This window comes from Primulina eburnea, chromosome 6 (assembly GCF_022965805.1).
Source record: "Primulina eburnea isolate SZY01 chromosome 6, ASM2296580v1, whole genome shotgun sequence".
Classification (NCBI taxonomy): domain Eukaryota; kingdom Viridiplantae; phylum Streptophyta; class Magnoliopsida; order Lamiales; family Gesneriaceae; genus Primulina; species Primulina eburnea.
The window spans coordinates 25656516-25668717 of record NC_133106.1 but is presented as its reverse complement, the minus strand read 5'-3'; the positions used below and the strand labels follow the sequence as shown (position 1 = coordinate 25668717).

Sequence of the window (12202 nt, the reverse complement as noted above, 5' to 3'; positions counted from 1 at the left end):
TTAGGTAGATATTAAAGTTTTTAGTAGGATTCCAAATATTATTCCTCTAGGATTTCATTATTATACGTAAAAATTGAGCTCGGGAATATTAGTAGGTCTCCGTTGCAACAATATAACGGACTATATTATTGAATCGCGTCGACTTGATCTGTTCATATAGTGAAATTAAAACTAATATTTTTGACATAAAATAATAATTTGTTCTCAACTTAGTACATATTAAACAATATTTTTTCATAACATAAAGAACAAAAAATGATGTTTTTCAATGAAAATAATACTTTGGACATAAAAAATAATACTTTTTATGGTCGATTGAGATCTGTCTCACAAAAATGACATATGAATGGTATCATGGGAGTTTTTGTTCGAAAATATATGCATGAATATAAAATATTTGGAAAACTATTAAGTTGCACCCGGTTGATTAGGAAGAAGAGATTCAGAAAATATATTTCAAATAACATATATTTTCGGTGTATTTCAAAGTTATTGCACTTATCAACACATCAACATAATAAATTAACAGATGAGTGACAAATATAAATTCCTCAGAACAATCAAATAGATTTGAAATCCATAATTCGAAATTCATTAATCCAAGCGCAACATCAGATAATAGCTGTTCCATAAATTGTAATTTTTGTTTTCTATAGATTTTAAAATGCTGGTATCTTTAATTACTTATAAGATAAAAAACTAAAAGAAATTTATCTAACGTCACAAAATGATAAGCACCAACATTAGAGGCACCATTTCAATGTTTACATTTTCTACAAAATCCACTATGCAAGACATACATGGTCGATAGAAAGCTTGTCTTGACCAACTTCTCATATCAGCCAAAATCTTTTCCAGATATCTTTATTTCATCTCACATTTAAAAACTCAAATTCCAAATCAAGTTATTATTAAAATGATAAAATAATTTATTATTCAAGATCAAATATTTTTAGATATAATGCAGGGACTTTCTGGAGTATTAATTTTAGTTTTATAATATGTTTTTCATTAATTTATATCAATTTCTATCAAAGAGATGTTATCTAATATGTTTTTCATTTAAATGTTTCCTCTAGAAAAAACAGCATAAATGTCATTTTTATTTTTATAAGTTATTTGTTTATTAGTATGAAATAATATGTATATATTATTGATGCATTTATAGAAGAACATGCACTCAACAGCTAATTAATTAGATGTATTTAGTGGAAATTTTTAAAAAAAAATGGTTCCATAAGAATGAAAAGTTTCATTGGACTCGGTCGTACACAACTATTAATCTGACTTATTATATATATTATTTAATAAATTATTTATATAATTGCATTAATTTAATAGATAACTATTTATTAAAAAATTGGGAAAAAGTACCATTAATCCTAGTGTGTAACGTGCTAATGATAATTAAGCCAGAGAAACAACGTGGTTTGATTCCCAAAAGCTTAGTTGTTTAAACTTCAAATAGATTCTTTCAATTATCAAAATCTATCATTAATCGAATAAAAAAATGAACCCAGTTGTGATATTAATTTAATCATGAGCAGGTCTCTTGTGAGACGATCTCACGAATCTTTATCTATGAGAGGGGTTAACCCTACCGATATTCACAATAAAAGGTAATATTATCGGCATAAAAAGTAATAATTTTTCATGGACGACCCAAGTAAAAACTTCGTCTCACAAAGTGCGACTTGTGAGACCGTCGCACACAAGTTTTTGCCTTTAATCATATACACAATTAATTAAAACCTTTTGTGTGCAATGATACAATAATATTCCATGTGTGCTAAGAATAAGGGTACTTTAAATTTCAAAATTTGTGGTGAAAAATAACATAATATATAAAATATGATAGGATAATGACAATTGAGTTTTATTTACTCTAATGTAAAAATGATCTTATTTTAATACTATTTTACGGTTTATCCAATTAACATTTACTTTATTAGTATATCATGCAAGTTATATAGATAAAATCCTTGAATATTTAATAAGTACCATGAGGTCTGTCTCTCAATATAAGACCATGAAACTCATTAGGAAGTATACTATATATTCTAAACAGGTTCTTAATTGAATCAGCCATCTAAAATAAAGATAAATATCGCTTGAGCTTGAGACTAGCATCTGTAATGTAAACTCTATGTTTCATTGGTAAGGACATGAAGATATTTATTCATATAGATGGGTGATCGTTTGATGATTCATTGAACAACCCTCCCTCAAATTGTCTAAGTAGTTATCATTTATCGAATGAAATAGTCGCGGTTATGGTTGTACACTATAAGGTTTAGGAAATTCAAACTACGTGACCTGAATGCATGCAATCTAGGATTTTATTTAAAATATGATTATTGTTAGAGTTTATTTCATGATTATTTTAAAGTTTCATGTATTAGGGTTTTAAGTTACATTTCGCACTCGAACGAACAGAGACCGGAGATAATCATGAAAAATATTTTTATTAAATAATTAATTTTAATTAATTAATTAAGATGAGGTGTTTTTAAGTGTACATTTAGAAAATTGGGCTTTGGTGTGTAATTTTAGAGCTTAAAATCAGTACACGTAGAACTCTTGCATTTATTTAAATTGTTAGATTATTTATTTAAATTTTTAAACGATTTTAGCAATGCATGATTTGTGATCTTTGCATTATTTTTAAATTATTATATGTTTAATTGATGCACATTAAAATGTTTTCTCGAGTTGTATGTTTCAGGCGAATATTCGATGCAGGATCGGGAAAAAGAGACCAGCGACGTTTTAGGCGATTTTGGGAAAATGTTGTATTTTATTTCAATTCAAGAAATTTAGTATTTTAAAATATTTATGAAATTTTAAGCATTTTAAAGCCTAATTTAATTTATTAGGTGATTTTAAGATTTTTTAAACTTTTAAAGTTTATCACATGTGCATTTCATTTTTAATTAGGGGATTTTAGTAAAGTTAGTATTGGGTTAGTATTTTAATTAGTATTTTAATTAATTTATTAAGAAATATTTCCCCCAAATAACTACACACACGTTACAGACAACTACACACACTAAGCGGCTACACACACTCACACAATTCTCTTGGAGTTCATTTCATTTTGAGAGAAAAGGGGTAGGGTTCTTAGAAATCAGCAGCTAACCCATCACCTTCGAATTATTTCAGCAGCCACCATCTATTTTTAGCAGCAAAATCGTGCCTCAAGTTGCTCGGATCGCTTCTCGCACCGCCTCGTTTCGGTATTCACCGTATCATGAGTTTTAAAAATTAAAGACATGTATATTCTTTTATTTTTGCATTGATCTTCTCGTAGTAAGTATTTTGATGCGTATTGTATGCAAAATCCATGTATGTTGTACAAAAGTTTGAGCAAAAATGTTTTTAAGTGATTTTGGATCAAAATTTTAGATCTCAAAAACGAGTCTGTTGTCACTTCAAGTACTGTGAATTTTCGATCAACTTTCTGGAAAAGCTTTCAACATATAAAACGTATTAGTTTTTGATACCTTCGATTTAACAGTAAATTCGTAATTTTTGGACAAGAAACGAGTGAGTTACGATCATTCTCGTGTGACTGCTCAAGTTGTGTTGTTATAAAAACGTGTTCTTGAGAATTTTTTGTTGCAGGCTTCATTGAGAATCGCCAGTTGATCACTGCTGCATATAGGTATGTCGAGTGTAGTGTTCGAACATTAGTGCTTTGTTTCGTGTCGTTAAACACTTGGTTGCAATAGGAGTCGTAGGAAGCATTTTGTGTCTAAAATTCGTGTTTATGGGATTACATGCGTTGCATTGTAGTTGTGCGTCTTTGTTTGGGGACGTTTGGAGCGTTGTATGAGTTTGAGTCATTGCTATATCGTCCTAGGATGGGTCTCGAAGTGTTGGTTCGAGTTGATTGGGTGTGGCATAAAAATTGCATCAAGAATGTTCTTTGGGTTGAGTTTGCGTAGGGTTAGCGCTGCAGCGCTCTATGAGGAGCGCCGCAGCGCCCGATTCTCGAAAGCCTAGCACCGTGGCGCTACCCTTGTGGCACCGCAACGCTAGTACTTCGGGGCACACATCGCAGCACTGCCCAGCGCCTAGGCACTTGTTCCGAAATTTTTGAACTACTAGTTTAGGTCCATGTTTTCCAACGTTTGGGAAATGTTCATACTCCATACCAAGATTTGTTTTGGGGCTCAATGTTATGATTTAGTATGATGATTTAACGATGTCAATTCTCAAGTGATCTAGAATGTCATAAATCAATTCTTTATTTCGGTGGTGAGCACGATTATTACGTCTAATTATAAAAAAAGGGCATGATAATGCATTATTATGTGCAGCAGTAGCCCAAGAGAGATCCAACGAATCCCTCAATGCTTTGTAAGTATGTTCGACGTGCAAAAATAGAAATTTTTTTATTTTTGAGGTATGCTAAATGTCTTGTGACCAATTATGAACGGGTTTGGAAGCCGGAGAACGTGTACGAGGACCTCTCCAACCCGGTAAAGTATGACCGGGTTTGATGAGGATTGGAAAGCGGTAAAAATATGAACAAGGACCAAATCCACCCGATAAAGTATGACCGAGGATCTTCTGTATGTGGTAGTGAACATCTCTGCCAGCCCAGTAATGTGGTTTAGTCTGATCAGACGCACTATATTATGGGTCACTTGCTTTGAAACATATCTCTACGCAAAATGATGATGATGCATGTTTAAGTATGTATGATGTAATACGTTTATGAAATGAATGTACGTCTATACTTATGTAAGTATATTAAAAGTTTAAGTATGTATGTGCTACTTTAAAATACATGTGGTTTTATTATACGTTACTTATTATTCCCAGTTTATATATGTTGAGTCTTTAGACTCACTAGGCTTGATCGATGCAGGTGAGGACGAGTTTGAGGTGACAAGAGGCGGAGACCGTGGCTTGAGTATTTTGGGAGTTGGCTTGGTGTGTTCGAATGAAGGTCATTATTTCGAATTTAATAAGGAAAATTGGAACCATGGGTCCACGGGTCTGGTTCATGGCTGACAAGGATAGAATAAATAATATGTTATGTTTAAAATTTGGGATCAAAATAATGAGTTTTGAATTTATCCGGGATTTAATCGACTCACGAAATTTTAATTAAAGAATTAATTGAAAAACATAATTTAAGGTTTATAAAATTATGAAAAATTGGATTTAAGCTTAAATAATTATCTAGAATAATTTCATGTCATTAAAAGTGAGAAAAACCTAAAATCAAGAATTTTTACGTCCAGGGCAAAACGGTAATTTTATACTTAGAAAAATACGTAGACGCTTGGCAGCGTCCCGAAGGATCATAATGCATGTTAAATGATATTTTATGATTTAAAATGATGATTTTGATGATAATATGTTATTTATTGATTTATGGTAAAGTTGTGCAAAATATTATTTTGAGAGATGTGAATTGACTGTGACAAAAGATATGATTTAGTGGGGATATCGTGAGGGCCAAGGCCCCAGAAACACCCCGTTTACGGGTCAAGGCCCCAGAGAGACCCCGTGTATGGGACAAGGCCCCAGAGGGATCCCGACGATTGTATTTTCACGGTGGGGCCTAGTGCACAACCCCAAGAGCCATGTGGAGCTGAAGATTGATCAGTCGACCAAATAATAAATATTAGTCACTTTCAAATATCGAACTTGACTCAAAATGATATATGATTGAAAATTTATGATAAAAATGATTTTATGATATATGATTCATGATGATGATTAAAGTTATTTTTAAAATGATTTATGTATGCTCAAATCTTATTTTAAATGATTTTTAAAGGATTTATTTATGCTTAAAGTTATTTTAAAATAATTTTATGATTTATAATTTAATTATGCTTAAATGATTTTAAATGGTTTATTTATGTTCAAAAGATTATTTTAAATAAAAGTATGATTTTAATGCATGTGAATGTATATGTATTAATTTCTATCCATGTTTAGAACGTGTTGAGTCTTTAAACTCACTAGGTTTGTATGATGCATGATTTGATAATTTTATGGAGGCGGTGACGATTGAGTGGATCAAGTACAATATTACACACCCGAGGGCCTTTATGTTTCCGCACTAGCTAGATAGATTAATGATTTAAAGATTATGTTAATGATTTTTATTAGAGATATTTTTATACTTTATTTTATTGTTAGTTGATCTTTGTGAAGGTCGATTTAGGAGTTTTGGTTAGTTGATGATATATGATTTATTTTATGCACTTGAGATCTCAAATGTTAATTTATTATGATTGTTGGAAATGCTAAGTTAGTTATTTTAGAATTTTCGAGTTATGATTTATGATTAGTGAAAACAAAGCTGAGGTCATTTCAGTACGGACCTAATATATTCGGTTCAAAATTTCAAAATGTGTAAACATAAAAGTTGTAGATCGTCTAAAAATATATTCGTCTGAAAAATTTCAGTTGTGTGTGGTCACCTGAGCAACCACATGCATCGCAGCACTTGTGCGTGTACACGCCCCAGCCAGAAGCTGGTTTTTATATTTTCTAAATATTTCCAACATGGCTCTGGCCATCTGGTGAAGTTTCGTATTTTTTGGACGTGTCTTTGATTTAATATGAAATTATAAGTTTTTAACTAAAACAGTATAAGTTTTATACCAAAATGACTTTCAAAAAGTTCCAAAATTTATTTATTTTTATTTAAATTATGACCTTTTTGACATTCGGAATGGATTCTACGATAAAGTTTCATAATCTACAATTTATTTATATAAGTTACATCATATTGTGAATTTCTCAATTTATTGGTCATACTGTACTGCATATTTGATTTTTTGAATTATTCATTGAATGACTTAATGAATGAATGAATGACTAGAGCCATGAACAACAATTTATCTACCAGATTACAATTCCACTTGACAACGCGGTTTCGGCCTAAAAAGTGACCCCAATGAACAATGGGTTTAAACCCTTGATATATAATTCATCTTAACAACGTGACTTCGATTCGAAAATATGAGTTTTTTTTGACTCATAAATGATCGAACTATTTATCTGCCCAATTTATTGACTGACAAAAGGTTAACCTGTATTATAAAGTCAAAATTTTTACACATTTTCGTTATTTGTAATGTTGGATTTGAAGAAATCCATCAAAAAAGCGAAATCAGAACTCCCCGCCTTTAACACAAAATATGACCTCCTCTTCTTCATCCCACCCGGCGACAGCTCGCTTCTCCTCTCATTGCCATTCACCTCGCATCTTACCCTTTAAATTCAGCAAAATTACACCTCCTTGCCATCCACGTTACCCTGCCATAGTTTGTACGCTAGACAAACCACAAGCAATGGCGGCGGCTGTTGACCCGGCTGCTCTGCAGCGGCCCGACTCCTTCGGCCGGTTCGGGAAGTTTGGCGGGAAGTACGTTCCGGAAACTTTAATGCACGCCCTCACGGAGCTCGAGGAGGCCTTCAAATCCCTTGCTACGGATGACGGGTTTCAGGTTTTGGTTGCTCCCCTTTCATAAAAGATTGGATCTTATTATTATTATTGTTGTTGTTGTTTTTATTGTCTTTAGAAAAGCAGTGGGATAGTGAATATTTTGTTCAAAGAATCTTGTGGTGCTATGCATTGTGAGTTTGAAGATGCTTGTTACGTGTTTGTTTTATGGTCTGGAAAGGTAATAGAACTGACCTAGGGAATGCCGAGGTATCTTAGCTAGTTCAGAAACAAAGGTTCTATAATTTTTCTTGTGCTATCTAATGGGCAATGTTTTAAGAGCTCAAAATCTGTAAGAACCAAAGGATTAAACTTTTTATTGTTGTGAAAATTTTATGACTTCAGAGTGATAGTTGGTCAAAAGAAAACAGATACATTTGCGAGGTATATGGTGAAGTTCACGACGGCCTGATGGGACAGTTTTCCTGCTTTGATTTCTTTACCAATATTTTCGATTTATATGCATGGTTGAAGTCTGTTCTGCACTTTCTTTCTGTAGCCAATCATAAATTAGATTTTGGTAGTGTTTCTTGTTACTTATGAAATGCATAATTTCTATGCATTTTGGGATTATGACTCTATGGCAATCCAAAACTGACATGATTATTCTGCTAGCTTACGACTCTGGAGTAACTTATCTACCAGAGTTAAAGAATAAATCTTACTTAGAATTGAAGTGAAATTAGTTATGTAACATGGGAAAGTCATAATGATATTTAAGTGAGCGGGGAGGGTACATCAATGCTTTAAAAATTTGAATATAATTCTTTTCTGGATTAATTTCAGAAAGAGCTAGATGGGATATTGAGAGACTATGTTGGAAGAGAGAGCCCCCTTTACTTTGCAGAGCGGCTTTCAGAGCACTATAAGCGTGCTGATGCAAAGGGGCCTCATATATACCTCAAAAGGGAAGACCTTAATCACACCGGGGCTCACAAAATCAACAACGCGGTAGCACAAGCTTTGCTTGCCAAGCGTCTGGGTAAGAAGCGAATTATTGCTGAAACTGGAGCTGGTCAGCATGGTGTTGCCACAGCTACCGTTTGTGCTCGGTTTGGTCTGCAGTGTGTTGTTTACATGGGTGCTCAGGATATGGAGAGACAAGCGCTTAATGTATTTAGAATGCGGCTTCTTGGTGCCGAGGTCTGTCACTCTTGCAGCTTGTACTAGTTTTTTTTTATACGTTCCAGCTGTTTTAAGCAACACATGCACGCGGCAATTACTTTTTACGGGTGGGTTGATTCCTTTTTTAACTTCTATATTGTGATGGTGTTGTAAGGGGCATATATTCTACTGCAATAATGCTGTGTATTCAAGTGGGCTGGCTTGAAGTTGTCAGCCGCTTGTTCATATGCTCATTAGGATGCTTGTGAGCAGCAGTAACTGACTCAGATATCTTTGTTTTTGAAATTGGCATCATAGAGTTGTCCTCAAAGTTGTTGATGGATCGGTTAAATTTTATCAATTTTAAATTTCTCGAGTGTTCTGAGGTCCCACTATTAATTGCAATTGCGACCAACAGTCCTACGGACATTAAAAGTCCGTCTCTTAATTTTTCTTGTGTGGAAATGTACAAATGCATTTTAGTCTCATTTCCGTTTCTTCAGTGGCCTTTTCCAGTTAGTGTTCCTGCTTTTTGTTTCAAAATTTTCCGGCTTGTAGGTTAGAGCCGTCCACTCTGGAACTGCCACACTGAAGGATGCTACATCTGAAGCTATCAGGGACTGGGTGACTAATGTGGAATCAACTCATTACATACTTGGATCTGTTGCTGGGCCTCATCCATATCCTATGATGGTAAGAGAATTTCATGCAGTGATTGGTAAAGAAACAAAGAAACAGGCATTGGAAAAATGGGGTGGTAAACCTGATGTGCTTGTTGCTTGTGTTGGTGGAGGTTCGAATGCTATGGGGCTTTTTCATGAATTTGTTGATGACAGAGATGTGAGATTGATCGGAGTGGAGGCGGCTGGTTTTGGCTTAGACAGTGGTAAGCATTCTGCCACACTGACTAAAGGAGAGGTTGGAGTTCTTCATGGAGCTATGAGCTACTTGTTGCAGGATGATGATGGGCAAATAATTGAGCCTCATTCTATTAGTGCTGGGTAAAAGTATTTGTGTTAGCATCATTGTATTTAAAGTGATGACATTTTTTCATTAACTAAAAAATAATGCTTGATGGCTTTTATAGTCTGGATTACCCTGGAGTTGGACCAGAGCACAGCTTTCTTAAAGATATTGGACGGGCAGAGTACTACAGTATCACCGATGAGGAAGCTTTACAAGGTGAGAAATGATGGCTGCATTTTATTTTGATCTATATATTGAAGTAGTGTGTGTGGTTGTTCGTTCCTTGTCACATGCTAATAATGCTACTAAAAAGCAAGTCTCCTTTCATGTAGAATGAAGGCCATTGACTGATGTCAAATCTTCTGCTTTGAATGTCGGTTCATATGCTAGTTCAATAGTTAATGTACTTGAAATAACTTGAGACATACTTATTATGCATGAGTTACTCATCTATACACAGAAAATCTGAAGTGACAATCTCGAGTGATTTTCCCCACGGCTTATTTGACCTATATTTGCAGCCTTTAAGAGACTAGCTAGGCTAGAGGGCATTATCCCTGCTCTGGAGACATCCCATGCACTGGCTTATCTGGAGAAGCTATGCCCAGAACTTCCTGATGGAACTAAGGTTGTCCTCAACTGCAGTGGTAGAGGAGACAAGGATGTTCACACAGTCAATAAATATTTGGACATTTAAACGTCTCATTCTAACAAGGAAGAATATGTGCTCATTGGAAAAATCGGAGGAAATCAGCTGAGCTCCATCTTCACGTTGAGAATATCCTTTTGTTGTCTGGATTGATCCACTGTATTTTGGAAAAATAGCAACTTTCTGTTTGAGGAGCCTTTTGAAAGAAAAATCCACAGGTTGATTTGACAGTTTGGATTCTGATCGAGAGTCTTTTGGAGTTGTAGTTTGTTAAATAGCATTGCTATTTTTCTCAGGTTTCTTGTTTGTGGAATCATGTTAAAGCATCATAAGATGGGTGAGAAATTTTCGAACCTAGGAAACTTCATTCTTGCCATGTTGGCAAAAATATTTCCCCTTGAAATAATCTGATGGACAATCGATCTTTATTTCAATATCTGCAGAACTAAAAAGATTTTCCTCAAGATTTCCCTCCAAGTTAACTAGTATATGGAAAAAATTGCTGAATAATACAGCAAGCATGGGGATGTGCAAGTTTGCTTGCCTAGAAAGTAGAAATGGTTGGGGAATGCCCGCTACTCAACTTTCTGTCAGAAAAACTCTAAATTCTGATATCCTCCCTTAAAGGGATTGTAAGTATTGTCTTAGTTTTGTTGGCTGGGGTTTTCATCCCGGGAACAATGTATTTGCAGATCTCCTCAGCTTCTATTTTCAATTACCAAACTCCTGCATCCATGAACAAGCTAACTACAATACTTGAATCTGGAAAAAAATACACATCACCTGTATCATAATACGACGATGCATCAGTAGTCGAAACCCCGATTTAGAGAGAACCAGATCTCAGGCAATCATCGAAACATAAAGATCCGATTGAAAACACTAACAACAAATGATTGGATGTTGATAAATCAATGGCTCTGCCCACTAGTAACGTTGGTTTTCAGTGTTGCTTATTTTTTAAATCATTTTCTGAATTAAAAAATGCTCCTTCTTTTTTAACATCAGAATGCTCTATACTGCTCCTTGACAGAAATTACGTTTTTAGTTATTGTTATGGGTTTGTTTTTTCTTTTTATATTTTATATTTCTTGTTTAATTAGTTGTTGAACTCGAAATTGTCTTCTAGTCTAAAAGAAATTATGTTTTTAGACAAATGATTAAATCTATAGATTGTGAAAAATATATATAAAAAAAAATTCAAAGGTGATAAAATTTGAAATTAAAAGTGAAAAAGTGATTTTTTTCAAAATCAAATTACACATGATATTAACACTTTTATCGATATAGTATAATAATATATCATATAAATATATCTCGAACATTTTCAAGAATTATTTCGAACAAATAGTTCAATTATACATGCAAAAGATTTGGAACTAAAAAGCCACTTGTTACAGTTTTCATGCAGCAAAAATTGAAACAGATTGAGAAATAAAAAGCCACTTGTTACAGTTTTCATGCATCAAAATCCCTCTTTTACTTTCTTCTCTGTAATGCCCCGTCTATGGATATCAAGTGAATCCAATATTCAACAGCGTCTATATACATATAATGACATATACACACAGTAAGGCAAATTTGAGAAACAAAAAGCAGATATCAGCAAAAGCCACTTCAGTGTGTTGTATGTAATGTTACGATAATTGAATTCTTGCTCTTCCCTCGAGCATCAATACAAAAGCACCAAAAAACGTTGTCATCAAGCAGATAATTTATCAAGATTTCAAACCATACCTGCCCTTTGGACAAAATCGGCGAAAAAACGATCACGTCACTGGACTCTGGATGGATGACATATTCAAACATTATGATATGATCCAGTTGATAATTGAGATATTAGATGTCGAGCAGCCCAAGTTTGTGGTACTATACGGAAGCATAATTGACAAGCAAATTGCAGCAAAATGTAAGACAGACCTTCACTATTTCAGTAGAGAAAGTATAAAATTTTAGCAAATACCAATCGTTTTTCTTTCGTCACAAGCATAGGATATCACAAGGGA

General features: G+C 33.9%; 1 protein-coding gene across 1 annotated transcript; it reads left to right on the top strand.

The window, feature by feature from the left end:
• The first annotated feature begins 7107 nt into the window (after positions 1–7107).
• LOC140833960 (tryptophan synthase beta chain 1) lies at positions 7108–10624 on the top strand. The gene is made up of 5 exons (XM_073198508.1): positions 7108–7481; positions 8264–8620; positions 9140–9582; positions 9669–9763; positions 10069–10624. The coding sequence occupies exons 1-5, from the start codon at positions 7173–7175 to the stop codon at positions 10242–10244; spliced, it is 1380 nt and encodes a 459-aa protein (XP_073054609.1). The 5' UTR covers positions 7108–7172; the 3' UTR covers positions 10245–10624.
• The last annotated feature ends 1578 nt before the right edge of the window (positions 10625–12202 follow it).

Bases quoted from the DNA above. Each gene is read 5' to 3' on its own strand.
- LOC140833960 (XM_073198508.1), top strand. From the start codon at position 7,173: ATGACCTCCTCTTCTTCATCCCACCCGGCGACAGCTCGCTTCTCCTCT. The intron at 7,482-8,263 runs GTTTTGGTTGCT...GATTAATTTCAG, and splicing joins CTACGGATGACGGGTTTCAG to AAAGAGCTAGATGGGATATT. The intron at 9,764-10,068 runs GTGAGAAATGAT...CTATATTTGCAG, and splicing joins CGATGAGGAAGCTTTACAAG to CCTTTAAGAGACTAGCTAGG.